The sequence below is a fragment of the Patagioenas fasciata genome, chromosome 2 (genome assembly GCF_037038585.1).
Source record: "Patagioenas fasciata isolate bPatFas1 chromosome 2, bPatFas1.hap1, whole genome shotgun sequence".
In the NCBI taxonomy this organism is placed as follows: Eukaryota; Metazoa; Chordata; class Aves; order Columbiformes; family Columbidae; genus Patagioenas; species Patagioenas fasciata.
In genome coordinates, this window is record NC_092521.1 from 44,982,204 (window position 1) to 45,000,649 (window position 18,446).

At 42.1% G+C, this 18,446-nt stretch overlaps 1 protein-coding gene across 1 annotated transcript in view; it reads right to left on the reverse strand.

Moving 5' to 3' along the window:
- The window catches only part of LOC136098672 (chloride channel protein C-like), an 86,052-nt gene extending 71,310 nt beyond the window's left edge, over positions 1 to 14,742 (reverse strand). Inside the window, exons 1-6 of the mRNA XM_065832255.2 lie at positions 14,492 to 14,742; positions 13,476 to 13,605; positions 9,080 to 9,160; positions 7,919 to 8,094; positions 5,990 to 6,082; positions 3,168 to 3,411 (exon numbers count right to left, since the gene is read on the reverse strand). Coding sequence (XP_065688327.2) covers positions 3,168 to 3,411; positions 5,990 to 6,082; positions 7,919 to 8,094; positions 9,080 to 9,160; positions 13,476 to 13,605; positions 14,492 to 14,742 — 975 coding nt within the window. The remainder of the gene's footprint in view (positions 1 to 3,167; positions 3,412 to 5,989; positions 6,083 to 7,918; positions 8,095 to 9,079; positions 9,161 to 13,475; positions 13,606 to 14,491) is intronic.
- Between the last annotated feature and the right edge of the window lie 3,704 nt (positions 14,743 to 18,446).

Genomic DNA, 18,446 nt, shown 5'->3' on the forward strand with positions numbered 1-18,446 from the left:
GAGCGGAACCCGCAGGTAGATACTGGTGTTGGTTACCACAAGCACTCAGCGCTTCAGGTTACATCCAAATAATACAACATATTTGCCTTGATGAACACCTCAAAAGATTCTGCTGAACCAGAACTTTGCTCAGTGTGTCTATATCTACATCATAATTTGGGAGAGGTCATTTATGAAGTGTCAACCTGAATCCATGTGCATTGAGATAATTTATAAGTAAATTTATTTAAACAAAACTGTGAAAATTGTTGCTGATCTGGAACAACTCACAGAACAATAAATCACAAGCACAGAATGTAATCTGGCAGCTGGAAAAGTAATTGAATTTTCTGCTTGATTCCTCAACAGGCAGCAAGGATGAGAGCAATATCATGTTTTAATTTCACCTTCCAGCCAACAAAAAGGGGCTGACAGACCGGTGGCAATCCATTAAAAGCTGTGAGGATATTATGTCCTTAGCCCAGGCTTAGGGTTACACAGCTTTTTGCCAAGGTTAGGGTCTGGATAGAGTAAGAGATCACAAAATCCTCAGAAAGCTATCTGGCAAGAAGCAATAAGGGTGCTTGTCAAGGGTTGCCTGCAAAAACCCCTAAACTGGTGTAATCTTGGGGGCAGCAGATAGGAGAAACTGTCAGCCTGCCTTAAATTGCTTGAGCAACCACACAGGCCCTCTTATTCTTCAAACTTTTTTTCTTCCTCATCCTTCTCTTCTTGACACTTAATCTTATTCTTCCTACAACTAGCCTAGATGCTAACAAATCTGCCAGGCAGCTGCATTAAACACTGGTGGCATTTCCTGAGAGGAGGAATGTCAGGGTCAAAATCCAGCCCCGCTTAAGGAGTTGGTCCATCAGGTGCTGCTCACTGAGAAAACAGATCTGGAAGAGGGAGAATCCCAGCAGCCATTCCCAGGCACAAGAAGCCCAACACCTACAGGTTACACTTGCAGGGAGTAGGGAAAGAATTAATGTGTATCATGTCTTATATCAGGACTACAACCATCACATATGTAGGTACTCTATGCACTAAGCAAAACTTTAATACTGCTATTTTTACCAATAGCTACAACAAAATCCATCCCTTCCCAGAGGATTTAAAGAGAGCTAATGGTTAAGACATTGAATTCAGAGAGAAGTGGCTTAACTTGAACTAGAAAAAATCTTTTATTTCTTGCAGGACCCAAATATAGTGCAATATATTCTACCTAATTCACATCCTGTATTAAAATTAAAAATAGACATTTGTGGTTTTATTGTTTTCTCTCCCTACCTCCATTTTTCCTAAGGGAAAGATATACTGAGATGTTTGTTTTAAAGTAATATATGCACATTACGCTGCATGTGTGTGGCAATAAAGGTAAAGTCAAGCAAGTGTTCCACAGGCTGGGAATGAAAGGTGGCACAGTGTATTGTTTGTTTTTGCTGTAGTATCAACCACAGGCTTTGGCCAGTCACCAAGAAAAATCTGTTACCTACAGAGCAAGCTTCACCTTTACAAATAATCCAATGGCCTGTGTAAAAATAAAGTTAAGCTTCCTGAAAATCTCATGCTCTGGAGTACAATAAACTCCCCATTGTAACATGCTATGTGGAATAAAACTAAAGAAAATAATTTTTTTTGAGAAACATAACCCACAATCTTTCAACTCAAGAGCTTATCCGCTGTAAAGTGTGTTGGTTAGTGCCGCAAAACATGAAAGAAGCAAAATTTCCCCTGAGCCCCATGTTCAGTGAAATGAAAATGTTTCTGGTTATGTGTACCACATTGAGAGCCAAAAACCACTGAACTGTGCCAGAAATCATGTTGATAATAATTTTTGCTAGCTTTTCCCTCTAATGACGCTAAGACAATATAGAAGGAGACACAATCTACTGATCTTTACAAAAAAACATCCTGAAAGGAGTGTTAAAAGAGTTACATGTACTGTAAAATAGCAACTGAAGTGAATCTCCTTTCCCCTGTGCATGCAGCTGTCCATTACACAATACTTTGGCTTCAGCAATGAATCTGACTTTGGAAGGTCTGACCTCTTTCCTGCCTGTGTAGTCTCACCTTTCCGCCACAAATTTGTATCTTTTTGGTTGCGTCACTCCAACTGTTTGAGGGACTGCACAGTGTATGAGTTGGTTCACAAAAAGGATTTGGGTTGAAAAAACAATGTCTTCTCTGCTTACAGCAGCTAAACTTGTGGAAAGCAAACATACTCCAATTGCTTTAGCAGAGCATATGCAAAATCATTGTATCAGACAGCATGCACACAAAAAAAATGTTCTCCATTTTCCCAACCAAGATATGGCTTCATGAAGAAAATACCATAATCTCTGTTTTCTGCATTGCTAGAGAGATACAAGCCAGAAGAAATTCAGACATCAATGAAAGTGATCAGAGAATTACCTCAGGAAAAATTTACTTAGTAGCAAAAAGTGAACTGGGATTCAGAAGACGAGAGTTTTATTTCTAGCTAATTTATCTTCAAGTCAAATACAAGGGAGGATATTTAGGCAAGAAGAAGTGAAGGTCATGATACTTGCACATACCTATTGAATCATCTTGCAATAAAAATGAGCAAAAGACATAATAAAAGCAACTATTTTAAGGTAGACACAAGGTAAAATTCAAAGACCAAGGTTGTGCCATGCTGGAAGGAATAAAGTAAAGGTAGATGAGGCTGAAGGTCACCTCCATTGTGCAACCAAGAACAAACAGTGATTATATTTTTCAAATGTTTAATCTGTAAGCACCAAAGAACAGGGGCATGGTACAGCAATGCCTGCAGCAACAACGAAGAGCTCAAGCCAGCTACAGAAGCAGAGGACACCCTATGTAAAGGCTTCTCTGCTTCTTCCTTTACTTCAAAGTATCCCTCTCCCACCCAGCATCAATACAGGAAGTTATCATAATAACCTATATGAGTAGCTAATAAGCAAACAGTAGATGCTTTGCCTATTTGTTCACTTTAATTTAGAACAAAACAACTCTGTGTTGCATCTAAGTGATTACCAGATGTAAAGCGTGAAGGTTTTCATATCTACTGATCTGATAATTGTGCATATAACCTCCTTTCCTCCTTCCAGTCTCCCTTCCCTGCTACTCCCTCAGCAGCAATGCTGAAATAGTCAGGCCCAAAACCCTGCATCTATTTCCTCCCACACCCACACAGTACGTACCCAAAATAAAATTCTTTTCTCTGCTTCAAAAAATCCAAAATGACCTCTGTAAACAAACCCATAGAGAGAAGAGGACAGTAAATCCGTGGTGAAGGTAGCCATCAAGCAGCAGAAGAAGGTTTGCCAGGCCAGCCTGATGTCCCAGAACGAAGACACTTCTTCTAACGTGAACAAGAGCCCACCTATGGGGGCACGAAATACTGAAGCTATCCCTGCTCCCGCACCAGCTGTAATGAAACTGCGCCTGCAGCAGGTACAAGAATCAAATTTGGATAATGAGAAAAACAGAAAAAAAAAAAAAATCAAACAACCCTCTATAAACATAGTTTCCTGTCAAAGCTGGGTTTATGGGGCTGAATTTAAAGACCTGCTGACTTATTTTGGGGTTATTATAGTGCCTTGTATCTCTAGGATTTGAGTTCAGACCTGTCCGTCATGAGCTCTGGCCTTGTCAAAACCCTCAATCCTATAACATCATAGCATGGAGACCACTTGTCCATGTCATGTGGCAGCACTGATCAGCCTAACATACCACTTCACACGCTGGGAGCAGGGCAGTCACAGGGCTGAAATAAACGCAGAGGAGGGCGACAAAACTGGTGAGAGGCCTGGAGCACAAGTCTGATGAGGAGCGGCTGAGGGAACTGGGGCTGTTTAGCCTGGAGAAAAGGAGGCTGAGGGGAGACCTTATCGCTGTCTGCAACTGCCTGAAAGGAGGTTGTAGCATGGAGGGGCTTGGTCTCTTTTCCCAAGTAACAAGTGATAGGATGAGAGGAAACGGCCTCAAGTTGTGCCAGGGGAGGTTTAGATTTAGAGGAAAGAGGAGAGAGGAGAGATGGTATTGTAAAGACAGACATTAATGGTCAGTCCTCCTTTATACATTCACTATTATTTATTTTCACACCCTTCCCTCCCCCCTCCGACCCCCCCCCCAATTTTCTTTCCAATGCATCCATTTCACCATACAAAAACAACATCCTGCATCAGAAAAATATTACATTTTCAAGGAAGGACACAATGTGCAAAACAGAGGGAAGAATATTGAAAGAGGAAATAAAATTATGCTTGAATTCTGCCTTGGAAAATTAGATTCGAGTCCAGCCTTGGCGAGGGTTACTGGAGTGATGCTGATACATATAATGCACTAACCACTAGTGCTCACCAGCTTATAAAACTTGCATCTTCCACCAGATTAGCATCTTCTTCAAACATTAGGGGGCTCTTTTGACTTCTCTGTGGTGATGGCTTGCAATGAGGATAAAGGACAGAAAATAAGGGAAAAGACTAGAGAGTTCATGTGGCAAAGCCCTTAACAAAGCCCACCGGTAAAGCTACACAGGCAAATTTAAGTCTGATATTTCCCAACTAACAAATGCCGAGTCAGACACCACTGTGCATGGATATCTGCCCGCAAGCTGTATCTTCACAGTGACATTGTTTCTAGCAGCAGGGACCTCAAAAAGTACTGCACTCAGTAAAAGCTGGGCAAGTTTTGCTTGGATGTCTCCAGCTTCTTGCTCCAGCCAGTTGTCCATGCTATGGGTTCCACCGGTAGCATCAACAATGAAACTGGACCGCTCCTACCCATCCATTACAGCTGCCTGATGGAGGGACGTCTTAGGATCTTTCAAAATCATAACACTTGCTGAGTTACTGCCCTGTCTGTGACTGTCCTTGGAGAGGGCACATCTCTTGAGCCTGCTTAATAACTCCAAAAGATATCAGGGAAGTGGGACTCTTTCATCCTGGTCTTTGTAAAGAAGTGACCTCTCGCTTAGACTGAAATTGGTCTTTGCTGCTCACCAACCACCCCTTCTGTGAAGGGGACTTCCACACAACCTGTCTCTCCCAGGATGGCTCCTGACTGCAAGCTAACGCTTCTTTCTTATTATAACTGGATCCTGCAGAGAAAAACAAAGTTCTCGCAGCTTCTCTTACCACAATTGCTGATTTCTTCCATGACTAACATTTTGTTTAACTAGCACGTCTCAGATTTATTTTAATGATGGATCTTAAAGGTGAAAGGCCACAGAGATCCCATATAATCCTTTTGGTACTTTTTTATTTTCTTTTAAGCTACAGTGGCAGTTCATTTGAATTCTTTATATTTCTTCAAAAAATTAACATATGGGAGTCTTTTTTATTTTAGAAAAAAAAAAGCAACAGTATTGTATAGGGCTTTGTTTGTCAACATGAAAATAAATACCACCCAGAAGATAAACTGGTTTATAATTTCTTCTTCTGGAAACTAACCTCATTAATTTCAGTAAAACTGTTCACAAGAGAGAGTTTACCAGAGTTACCCAACAGACATGCATGAGCAGAGGAAAGTCAGATTTAAAAAGTGTCACAAACAATTTACTTTTTCAAAACCAGGTAAATAAAACAAGGGGCCCCTGCGCACATCGTGCAATCCTCATCAGCTCTCTGTTTCCTGGGCCAGCATCATTAATTTGAGGATAAGGTCTATGCCTAAAAATCCTGCATTTTTCTCCCTCTTTATACAACCCAGAAGGCAATGAGAAAAGGTCTTCAGTATTAATGTATTATTTCACAAGCGTTTGATAAAACAACTTGTGAACCTTCCTTTAACTAAAGAACTTTAAATAAGCTTGTTTAATTAGACAACTTTAATTAGAGCAGGTGGTTTTTTCCCCACTCCAAAGTGACAAAGAGCAGAAAAGCTGAAAGATTTCTGGAGCAGCATCTGTTTCCTTCTAGATGCAATTGGCTTGCCCGTGACTCAATGGACACCCCCGGGGTGCCAAGAGTGAGTGATGGGGCACTCCCCCCAGAGCCCCCCAGTTCTGCCCATCACTTACTTATCAGCTGAATTCCGAAACCTGGTGAAGATCGGAAGGTGGATTCCAAGGGTGTCCGACTGCAGCTGGCTCAGGCCACAACCCAGGAGAGCACTGAAAGTGATGTTGTATAATTGAGAGCACTATTTTCCTAAATTATTCACAAATCAGCCTGGGTTTAAAGTCAGGGGAAGACAGAGTCTTAGCTGGCGTGCAGCAGCAAAGCTAGATTGGTTTCAACAGATTTAAATATGGAAAATGTTGAACGTTTCTTTTAAATATGCAAAGCCCCATTGACATAAAGCAGGAGGCTATTAAAGATTTTCAGATTTTTGATTCAGAGACTTAAATGTCTCTTTTGCAGGGAGTGTTGTGATGATGGACCATGAAATGCCTTTTGCAGAACTGCATGTTAAGGTCTGCCCAACTGTGGTGACACGTCAGACTATAGCCCATCACTTCAATCATCTGTTCCAAGGTTAATGACCATGGCAGTCAGAGCAGCCCTGCTTGTAAGAGATGTTTAATGATTTAAAATATTACAGCGTGTTCCCAGGCAGCACTTCAAAATACATTTAAAAGGGGAAAAATAATCCAAACCCTTAGTGAAATGAAAAATCTATTCATTGTATAATCTTGGAAGACTTTTCTGAAAGACTTAAATTAGGGGCCTTAACGAATCTCTCAGAGGCTTTTAGCAACTTATGTGTGTTTATATTTAATAAAAATGGTGAAGGGTTCCAGCTAAATTAAATTAAACTAGCTCTTAATTCCTATGTTTTGAAAAGGCATCACGTTAATACCGTGCTGACTTTCTTCATGGAAATATGATTCAATTCTTTGGCGCATGCATCACTGTTACCAACCCAGCACAAAGGAAAAAATAAAAATCACAGCTGCAGCCTCTGAGCTCCTGGAGACAAATGTCTGAAAGCAAAGAAAACAAAAGAAACCTAAAGGGAGGGCTAAACCTTGGCAATCATTGTCTCAAAGGTTTGTGGCTGCCTCTGACTAACCATGCCCTCCAATTTTCGAACATCTGAGTCATCCCCTGGAGTGCTGCACCTCTGTGCAAATAAATAAATATATATAAACCCACGGAGTAACAGAAAACATGAAAGGGTGGTGAGGAGGAGGAGAGGTTTGGTCAGGGCAGTGAAGAGATAGAGAACAATCCTCAAGGATGAATACTTTCCAAAAGGATCAGAAATAAAAGAGCAAATGAGCCAACAAAGCATCTATATCGCATTAGTAGAGGAAAATTTTACCATCTCTACACAAGATATGGTTTAATAATGGTAATAAAGTTGAGTAGGATTCTCCTCTAAATAGTGAATACAGGAAATTATGTCACTTGTCAAACCAGAAAAGTCCAATATCTGGCCTGCAGTCCTTACTAAGTTTGGCTGTATTGCAACTCTATTGCAAATTTTAAGAACCACTCTGACCTACAGAGCAGAAGTGGGCAATTCTACTATCCCCATCTCAAAAGGCCCCAGACCACAATAGGGTGATGGGGATTCACTTTCTTTCTATATAATAAGGGGGAATAAAAACACCATCCTTCAAAAAGACCATAAAGTCTCCTTTTCCCCACCTAGAAACATAATATTACACTACTGCATGAACAACAGGCAGCTCCAAAGCAGGCCACAGCTGTGGGACACGTTAATTTCAGAAACAAAACTGACTGCCATTGTCCAAATAACTGCTTCCTGAGCCTCATGGGGAACTGCACTAGGGAACCAAGCCAATATTTAAGAAACACAGCAAAAATCATTTTTCTTCACTGCATGGCCTGAGTAGCTGTGCTCGTGCAAAGGAGGGGACAGCACAGGTGAGAAGAGCTCCCAAATCAGAGTGATTTATAAGCCAGCGCTGCCACCAAGACAGACATTGCAAACTCATATCCTCAGTCTGACAGCTTTAATTTTGTCTGCTTTTTCTTACCCCAAATGGATCATGGGACCTTCTGGCCCACAGAAGAGCCCAGAGGCTACAGCCAGCACGCACGAGACAAACGTCCCTAGAAAGGTCTTGATATTAAAAAGATGTTGAATAGCAGTACCATTCAAATACCCAATGATTTCTGGCAAGCCAGATGGTGAACCTGCTGGGCAAATGAACTGCAAAGGAAAAAAACAAAAAACAAATGAACAAACAAAAAACCAGAGGAACTGAGTCAACAGTTGATGTGTTAGGTGCATCTATGGACACTTTAAGACCAGTTCTCACCTTGCTCTGTTCACAAACAAACTTTCTGAAAATTAACAGGTGACCTCGATACACATGTAACTTCTGTCTACATGCAAAAATTCAAGCTCCCAACAATGTTGCTGTATGTGTACTGGGGCTACTGTGAGAAGAAAACAACTGAGGAGGGTCCCTGCCCCAGCCCCTGCCATCCCTCCCAGGGCCTGAACCCAACCAGCCTCTTGCCTTTGCACAGGCTGCCTGTGGGGCAGGGTGCATGGGTGAACCCACATGATTTGTCCAGGCAGTTCAGATTTTAGATAGCTTAAAACTCACCAGTTATTACCTATGTAACAGCAATTTCCCTTTTCCTGGAGAAGGTTCAGTAAAATATTCACTTTTTCTCTCACCTATGCTGTTAATTACCTGTCTATAATTAAATTGAACACAGCAGGACAGTAAATGACAAAAAAGATGCATGCTTTAGCCTTGCAGCCTCATAAAAGTATTAATCTGGGCGGCAAGTGATACTCACACAGCAGAGCTAAAAGATCAATCTAAAACCAACAGTAATTTTTATATGCGCTGATGGCGTTTGGCTTAGGCCCCTTCCAAACACCCAGTTTTCACAAGTTACACCAGCTGCCACTTGTATTTATTTTATAAACACCACATGCTAAGTGTAAATTGTAGAGCCACCACCACTGATTTCACCCCAGACACTTTTATACAAGTTATGGGCGGTAGAATCCAGTTTTAGGCTTAAGGCCAAGAAAGACCTCTCCAACTAGGTTATATAACAGAGGGTGGGTTTTTTTTGTTTTTAATAAAATACTGAATTAATCAGCATTTGGAAGAGCAAGAGATTTGGATTATCACAGTGTTATAGGCTTGTTGCATAGGACACATAACACTTACCAGCACCGAGCTTGAGGAGAGAACCACCATAGCCAGTCCCAGCCCAAGGACACACAGCCAGGTCATGTGGAAGTTGCCATCCTGTCCAGTCAACAAACACATCACTACATCAGCACCCATAGACTAGGTCCGGTTTTTTAATGAGCAAAGATTTCTGTGAGCAGAGGGTGTACCAAAGGCAGAAACCAAAACAAGCAGTGCAGGCTCCTTAGAAGGATGGCAGTGAGAAACAGTAAGGTGAATGACGACTTTCAGAATCAAGACTCTTTTTTTCCAGGACTTTTTGTTCATCTTTAAAAACACTATAAAGGACCATCAAGACCCTTTTCAGGGCAGAAGAAAGTTAAAGGACCTCAAGAACATGCACAAGAAAACACTAAGTGGTGTCATGATGAGACATTTTGCCCAAATATGGAGGCTTCAAAGTCTAACATCAGTTAACTACCTTTATGGATTTGCAGATGTTATTAGTAGATAGAATACAAGTGAGTAAGTTCTTCCCTGCTTTATTTTAACCAAAGGGATATCTCTCATACTGGCTCTTTTCACATTCAAAAAACACAGCTCAGTCTCCGTGGGTTTTTGGTTTATTTGTTTGTGCTTGGGCTGACCGCAGCCGCGCTGTCTCCAGAACTCCTCAGCACCCACATACTTTGCTGTCTTCCACAGTGCTGAGCTGTGATTCATTGTGCGTGCAGGTCAAACACATCCCTTGCATTTCTGAGATCACAGTGTTACAGATGCCACCGCAGCCTTCCCAGCAGCACGTTCCATCACAGCTTTTGTAAGTGCATGATGAGGCACAGCCAAATAGCAAAGCAAAGGGCACGAAAATTAGTTTTGCTCATCTGCAGTTGAAGGAGGAGGTATTTAGATGGGAAGGTCTTCCAGGGCAGGAATTATGTGTTTGTAATGATGTCAGAACCTGTAGGGGTTTACCTCTTGTCCCTCTGTATTTGTTCAATAGAGCAGGACAAATTATGTAATACAACAGGACCAACCGTGTGTGTAACTGTTGTGCTGTGATGCCCTGGAGTCAAACTGTGGTTTCTTTTGATATATTATTTATTTATACTTTAGTGTGTATACACACACACATGCATGTATATACATACAATTGCATATATACATGTATATACATGTATTCATCCACTATTTATACATTTTATAAACATACGCATAGTTTGTATATAAGAAACCCTAAAGAAATACTATTCCAAGAGCATTATATATGCTTTCCTCATAGAAAACCTAAACTTGTTAATTTCTTGGATATTCCCTCTGATATATTCAGCCTCCATTTGTTCCACAAAATAAGTCCTCCCTTTCATTTCTGTGAAGTGATTTAGATTTGACCTTCAGCAAATGGCAGCATTATTTTTCTATCTTGATCTTAGAGAATGGTGGAAGACATGTCCATGTCCCCCTTGTACTGCAGAGCCCAGAACTGGACACAGCACTCAGGATGAGGCCCCACCAGTGCTGAACAGAAGGGAAGGATCACCAACACTCCTCCTAATGCAGCCCAGGAGGCTGTTGGCTGAATGGCAACACAATCACCTGGTCTATCAAGCGTTGCTTCCTCCAGTTTTGTTTTTGTCTGCAAGTTCGCTGAGGGTGCACTCTGTCTCATCATCCAGGTCATTAGTGGAGATATCCAACAGTCTCTGGCCCCAGTACTGACTCCTGGGGTACACCCATGGTGACCAACCTCCAGCTGGACTTTGTGCCACTGATCATAATGCTTTGAGCCCAGCAGTTCTGCCAGTTACATCCATCTCACTGTCCACTTATCTAACGTGTACACCATCAGTTTGTCTATGAGGATGTTCTGGGAGACCGTGATGAAAGCCTTGCTGAAGTCACGATAAACAACATCCACTGCTCCAATCACGTCCTTGTAGAATGTTATCTGCTGTAAATCCATGCTGACTAAACCAAATCACCTTCTTGTCATTCACATGGTTTGAAATGGTTTCCAGGATTATTTGCTGTATTGCCTTCCCAAGGGTCAAGATGAGGTTGACTAGCCTGTAGTTTCCTGGATGCTGCTTCTCGTCCTTCTTGAAGATAGGAGTGACAATGGCTTCCTTCAGTCCTCAGGAACCTCTCCTCAATTGTCATGACTTTTCAAAGATAATTGAGAGTGGCCTCCCAATGACATCAACCAGCTCCCTCAGAGAAGGTGTCAAGTACCTTGGCCTATTCCAAGTCTTTTGTCACCAAGTCCTCTACCCTGTTCAACAACAAGCCCACATTTTTCCAAGTCTTCCTTTTGCTGATGATGTACCTGTAGACACTTCCTTCCTTTCTTGTTTCCCTTCAACATCGCTTATCAGATTCAACCCCAGGTGCACTTTGGCTTTCCTAACCCCATCCCTGCACACTCAGACAGTGTCTCTGTATTCCTCCTGGGTCACCTGTCCCTGCTTCCACCTCTTGTGTGCTTCCTTTTTATGTCTGAGTTTTGCAAAGATCTCCCTGCCACCTTTTGCTGGATATCCTGCTCATTGCAATGGATTGTTCTTCACCATGGAGAAGATAATCCTTGAAAATCAACCAGCGCTCTTGGGACCCTTATTCTCTCTAGGATGATCTCTTGTGATTCCACCAAGCAGAGCCCTGAACAGACCACTGTGCTCTCCTGAAATCCAGAATTGTGATCCTGCTTTTTGGTTTTTTACCCTCATCTCAGGATCCTGCACACCGCCATCTCATGGTCACTGTGCCCAGCCCTCACATCCCTAACCAGTTTGTCCTCGTCTGCAAGTATGAGGTCGAGCAGAGCACACCTGCTCATTGGCTTCTTACTTATTTATCAGGACATTGTTGTCAATGCACTCCAGAAACTTGCTTGTGCCCTGCTGTGTTGTCCTTATAGCAAATACTGGGATGACTAAAGGTCTCCAAGAGGACCTGGATCAGTGAACACAAGACTCTCTCCAATTGTCTGAAGACAGCCTTGTCTAATTCTTCATAATCTGGTGGTCAACAGCAGACACCCACAACAACATCACGCACATTGATGTGCCCTCCAACCCCAACTCACAAGCTCTCAGCTGCCTCTCATCTGTCCCAAGGCAGAGCTCCATTCACTCCCATCACTTCCTCACAAGAAGGGCAACACCCTCTCTTCTCCATCCCAGCCAGTCCTTCCTGAAGGGCCTGTATCCAGCCATTGCAGTGCTCCCGCAGTGTCAGCTGTCCCACCATATCTGTGCAGACAAGGAGCTCATCTGCCATGCTCCAGCCTCAGTGGGAGGTCCCAGGCACTGCCGGCAGCCCCAAACCTGCAGAGCTGCACCCTCCCTCGGGAGCTTGCTCTGGGTTGCAGCTTCTGCTGACTCAGGGGAAATTTCTCCCCTGGGCACTGAGGACCACATCCTGCAGCTCCTTGCCTCCGTTGCTGAGCACAAAAGCACGGTCAGCACAGACCCTGGCTCTCTTCTGCACAATTTTCTGCATCGGCTGGCTGAACATCGTGCTTGATGGCTGTACAGGCTCCCCCCAGCAGCAGCTGCCAGGATGCCTGACCCTCCCCCTGCGTGGGATTCAGATGGAACAAAAGCCCAAAGGCCTTTTCTCACAAGAATCTCTTCAATATTCATACTATCTACCATAGATATCACAAAACAGGCAAAAATTTTACAACCTGCTCCTGTCTACAAGTGAGAAAAACAAGCAGTCAGGGTCACAGATGCCTTGACATTTACATTGGTTTTAGCCGTTTAGTGATTTTTGCCACCACCATCCCAATTATCGCAGAGATGAAGATACCCATCAAGAAGAAATTAATTATTCCACAATAATCTTTGTACAGCATTAGCAAAAGATAGCTGCTGCAAACATGGAAAGAAATGGCATATCTGATGCCAGGTCTACATTCACTAAGGATCTGAAGAGAAACCTAATCCCTTCCCTTGGACCTCAACAATACCTACACAGCAGCAGATGCTCCCTATGTACAAGGAGGAAGAGGAAGGCCACAGTATTATAAAGACTGCCTTCCTCAATCTTATGACAAGAACTCCATCAGATATTATACTGTATTACAGGCTAAGTTGTAAAAAAGGACATTTATACGATCCTTATGCAGTCTACATGAGCCTCTCGGATGCCTTCAAAGAGCTAAATGTAATATAAGGACTGTATAAATGTAGGAGTAGTTCCATTTACACCGCCCTAAAATGACATTCAGCCCTTTGAAGGAAACTGCGAGGCTGATGTGACTCCCCCTGTGAAAATAAGTTTGACACCCCTGCCTTACACAAAGCACCGCAGAATATCTGCCATCCAGAGCCACCTAGACAGGCAGCACTTCCAGCCAGTTAAAACTTTACAATGGGGATTTTCTAATAAACAAACACAGAAGTCACTCTGACTTTTGCTTGCTCACCTGCAAGTAATTTTCCACCAGGTCCCATTTCAATTTGATGAGAGAGTCAATTATTTGATGAGTCAAAAACCCCAGAATACCAACTGCTGTTCCAATTAGCCCCATCAGCAGCCACCGATCCCACTCTTTTCTAGAAATAGGAAAACACAGTTAACTCTCAGCACAGGGCTATTTGCCATGCTTCCTCTCACACACAAGTTCCATTTTTAGGGCATTTTGGCTATTAACCACGACTGCATAAGCAAGAGGCTGGTTTTGCCAATCTGTCCTTTAGAAGTGCATACTTAAAACTCTTCCTCCAGCTGAAAGCCATTACTATTTAAGTGGTTGGATTTTTCAGGTTTTTGGTTTTATTTTGTTTTTAATCTGTAAGTAGCAGTGCAATCTGCTTTTAGATGCTTATTGTTTGATGCCATCTCAAAATTCAATTATGCAAATCAGTAATTAAGCATTCAGTAGAGCACTCAGAACTCATTTCAAAGTAATTCCCGTTTTCTTCTACCGCCACTAATGCACTGAGCACCTATCACATAAACATGCAAACCTTTACCTCTAGTTTCTGTCTTTCCTAAACTTATACGTCTAGAAATAACTGTGCACCAATAATAGTCTCTGATTTATTTCTAGTATTATCTAGGACTAGAGCATTCCTACTGAGGTCCAAATGCCACATTTCCTGCAAATTATGCTAAGAGCCAGTGAATTTCAAGAAAAGTTTCAGTAAGAGAACATTTTTCTAAACCTCTGCAAAGTCTCTTGAATTGTATAAATTGAGTACTTAATACCATTTTTTTTGCATATTCAACAATTTGTGAAGAGTAAAGGCATAGGCACTTCCAAAAAAGCTTTTAATCAAAGTTGCTTGCCACTTAGCCCCCTCTACATTCTATTGTTTTCCTATGTACAGAAGCAATAAATAATGTTTTCTTAATTCTTTCTGCTATCAGACATCTCCCTGGACTGTCCAAATTACCCATAGCTTAGAGGCAATTTAACAGTATTTAAGGTAAGTTTACCTGTGCGTTTTCTCTTGTAGCCACTTCTTATAAACTTTACTGTGCGAAGGCAAATAATCCAAACTCTCATGGGCTATCGGGGTTTCTCTGTCCTCCTCCTTGCAGTGATAATATGCTAAACCTCTTCTGCTGATACTGCATTGCCTCCTAAAATCCTGAGAATAAATCAAATCAGGCCCATGATCTTCTGCCATTAACATCTCCTCTTCAACATTTTCCATGTGTGTCCTATGGGAAAAAAGTGATGACATTGCAGTGTCCTCCAAGAATCTTTGGGATGCCAACAAGAACAATGTGTGCCCAAGATCAGCCTCCTTGGGACTGCAAGAGAGAGAAATAGAAAACCACAGGAGGATGGAGTGGCTGTGGCGCAGAGATTGGCTGGCTGGTGTTTGGGTTTGGTTTGCTGAGGCCATGCACAGACCCAGCAACAAAAACTTGTCTGAGCTGGAGCTCTCTGGTGAAGAAGTCACTCCAAGAACAGACCAACCACTGTAGCAAGAGTATCACACCAGCTCCTTGCTGACTGTTCAGAGGACAGGGATGCTTAAGCTGCAGAGGCTTTGACTACTTTAAAGAGATGATCACTCACTGTGTTTCAGGCTGTCCAAAGATCTTGATCCACTAGCCTAATCACACAATTTAATTAAACAAAATCTAGGTTGCAGTGACATTCAGTTAAACCCCAAATTCTCAGTATTACATAAACACCTTAAAAAAAAAAAGCTTATTCTCTAACACAATTTCCTTCGAATTTACATGTCAAATTTCTTTTTAGATAGACAAGAACCATTTGCTAGTCTACCAAGTTCACTATAGCTTGGATACTTTACCCAAGGTAGTTTGCAACTTGGCAGTTCAATCAAAGCAGAAAAGGGCTTGGTGTGTGTCAAGTATTTACTGTAAATAAAAATCGGTAACATGCCGAGTGTTTGCAACCTCCAAGGTGTGTTTTTAGTTTCTGAAGACAGAGTAGACAAAGATGGCCGCTGCTCTACGCTTACTTGCATGTGGTCTCATCTCAAATAACAAGGAAAAATAAATAGTTCCTGGTTGTCAGTGAGCAAGTACTAAATGGCAAGAGAGAAAAAAAGCTCTTTACCCAAGCCACACGCAAAATATCCAAAACCAAGCTTTTGGGACCTATGGTTTTTGCAATGCTGAAAGTTTCCTTGTGGCCCACCACTCACACAGCTCAAATGTCACGATACACGTTGTCAAGGCACATTGCACGAGGCCAGGGAACACCTTCAGATCAGATTATAGCAACAGCCTAAATCTAAATTCTTATCCCATGATTGTGGGGGTTTTGTTTGCAGCTAAAGTCTAGAGATTTGAAAAGTACTATGCAAATTCCAGATCTGGCAAATCTCAGTCTGAGAAAAAAAGAAAAGAGAGTTAAGAAAGAAAAGTGGTCTAGGTGGAAACCAAAGACTTTAGAAAATAACTTGCTGGAAATTGTGTGAATGGCTATGAGCAACAGCAAATGCATTAGAAAAACTGATGTTACTTTCCCTATAGATGTAGGGAAATGAATTTATCTTTGCCACCAATAAATCCATAGAGATGTTATCTGACAATGAACACATATTGTGTGTTCAATTAAATCATTCCAGGTTCTACGATTTTGACCTGTTCTTACCTAAAAAGTGGTAAACGCTTTACTAAACAGAGTAGCTCAGATCTTAGTTTTGGGTTTAAGCACAAAAACATTTTGAGATTTGACTGCTAATTTGTGCTTGTACAAAAGCTGGGTTTAACCAGTTTTATTCCAAGTTTAAAGCAGAGTCCAGATGAGAAAAGCAGGCGCCTGAGCAGAGCTCCTGACTGGGACCCCACCTCTGCTTCACTCAGGGATGCCCAGTCTGGCTACCATGAGATCTCGATTTAACCCACTTCTTTATTTCTGGAACACTAGGATTTGTATTACGTCATTTTTTTAGATGTGTTAGATGAAACTGGTATATGCAAACAGATCTGAATATTATAGAGATTGCAACGTAAACAGAAATACAAAATCCACTGAGCAATAGAGAAAGTGGAAGAATAAAACCCTGAAACTAAAGCTACCTTTCTAGGGGAAAGGGATGAGGCTAAGCCACACTGCTCACAGACAACACAGATATACCTCATTCCATGTGACCATCATTTGTTATGTAAACAGGACAGATGCTTTTCCTCAAACAGCAATACCATTACCATCCCTAAGGGCACACCTGAGCATTTGCCTTTGCTGTCCCTATCTGCCAGAATAACAAAGCTGACAACTTCTCTTCCAACAGACAGGAATCCAACCTGGTCTCCGCAGCAGCAGCTCAGCTGTACTGCAAATTCTAAGGGGCACTCATGCATTCAGATTTCGAAAAACAAAATGGAATAAGAATGGGTTTTCTAACTTTGACCCCCGTATTTTTTTTTCCTCTCCTCCACAGTTAACTTAAACCCACCAGTACGCTCACTTATCTGAACATTTCAAGAACCTCTGAGAAGCAGTGCATAAACAGCCATGGTCCAAAAACTAGAAGGCAAAAATGCAGAGAGATCTTTGAGATGGTAGGGGACACAGCTGCATCCCGGAGATGCGGGAGTTGAAACAACTATACAGAGGGGAGACATGGCCTGACAAAACATGTACACACACAGGGCATTCATTCATTACTTTACAATGAAACCTGAAGACAAGTTCCCTTCTTAACAGAGAAACAGTTATTTTCAGAATACTCAGATAAAGAAGGCAAATGCAGATTGGGATTGTAAAAGCATTCTGTACCAGAAATTCCTCTTCTAGAAACAGATAATGCTTAATTGCCATGTCAGAATTTGACCCATAGTCTATGCATTTTGGCTGTCATTGTTGAGTATGCTTCCACATGTAAACACCCCACAATGCTAAACATGAGTTTTCATCTTTCTTCTGTAAAGTATTTTGAAGGGTGTGTCATCAGTCCTGTAAAGTTTCTGGAAGGATTGCCACATTTTATCTCCAAACATCAGACAAGGACCTTTCTACTTAACCAGGAAGCTTTCATAACTCAGATTTCACCATGGACAAAGGCAATGACGAAAGAATACCTTCTCAATACTCCACTGAGGAGAGAAGCCAGGCTGTGGCCAGTTCCCAGGTTTTCCACTCATTTCTGATTTTTGAGACCTGCTTCTGCAAGGCTTTTGCTACTCACAAGTGTTCTTACCTCAGAGGGATCACCGCGTAACTGGGAACTGCTGCTTTGGGGACAAGGAGGGAAAGGAGACATCTACATTTTGTGGTCATCACCACAGAACACCAGTAGCTACACAGTCTGAGTAAATGCTTTAAGGATCCAAGCTATAAATTTAAATAGTTGGGAGAGCATTGTGAAGTATCATCGTGGGGAAAAACTGTGCTTTCAAGCTGCCAAGACCCCGTTTGGGAGCCACAGAACTCCTTGGTCCACTCCAAAGCAACTTCCACACAGAGCAGGGGACTCCTCACAAAAGTGCAAGAGCAGAGTAAGGAGGGCAGGCAGACACCACCAACACTCTCCTCCTCGGAAAGCAAACACAGGCTGAGCGAGGCTGCCTCCAGTCAGGAGCTGGAAAGTAGCGCCCTTCAAACTGGGAAGATCAGCAAAGGGTTGGACCACTGCTGGTGGTGAGGTGTGGTGAACAGAAGAGATGCAGCTACCAGACGATTATCACTAGTTTATCACGTTCCAACACAAAAGTTTTGAGCTGCCCCACCTAACTGCCCTCCCAAGTAACTGGGGAGAAGGAGCAACACGATTTTATTTGCCTAAATGTTTTTTAAGTGTGAGAGTATGTGCATGCATGCACATGCATCTGTTCTTCATCCATTAAAAGACCAGGATGGATAATCCCAACCAATACTGTGAAAACACAAAAGTAGTATCACTAAATTACAAGCCACAGCAAATAAGAACTACCCACCGAACAGCATTAGTGACATGTTAATTTA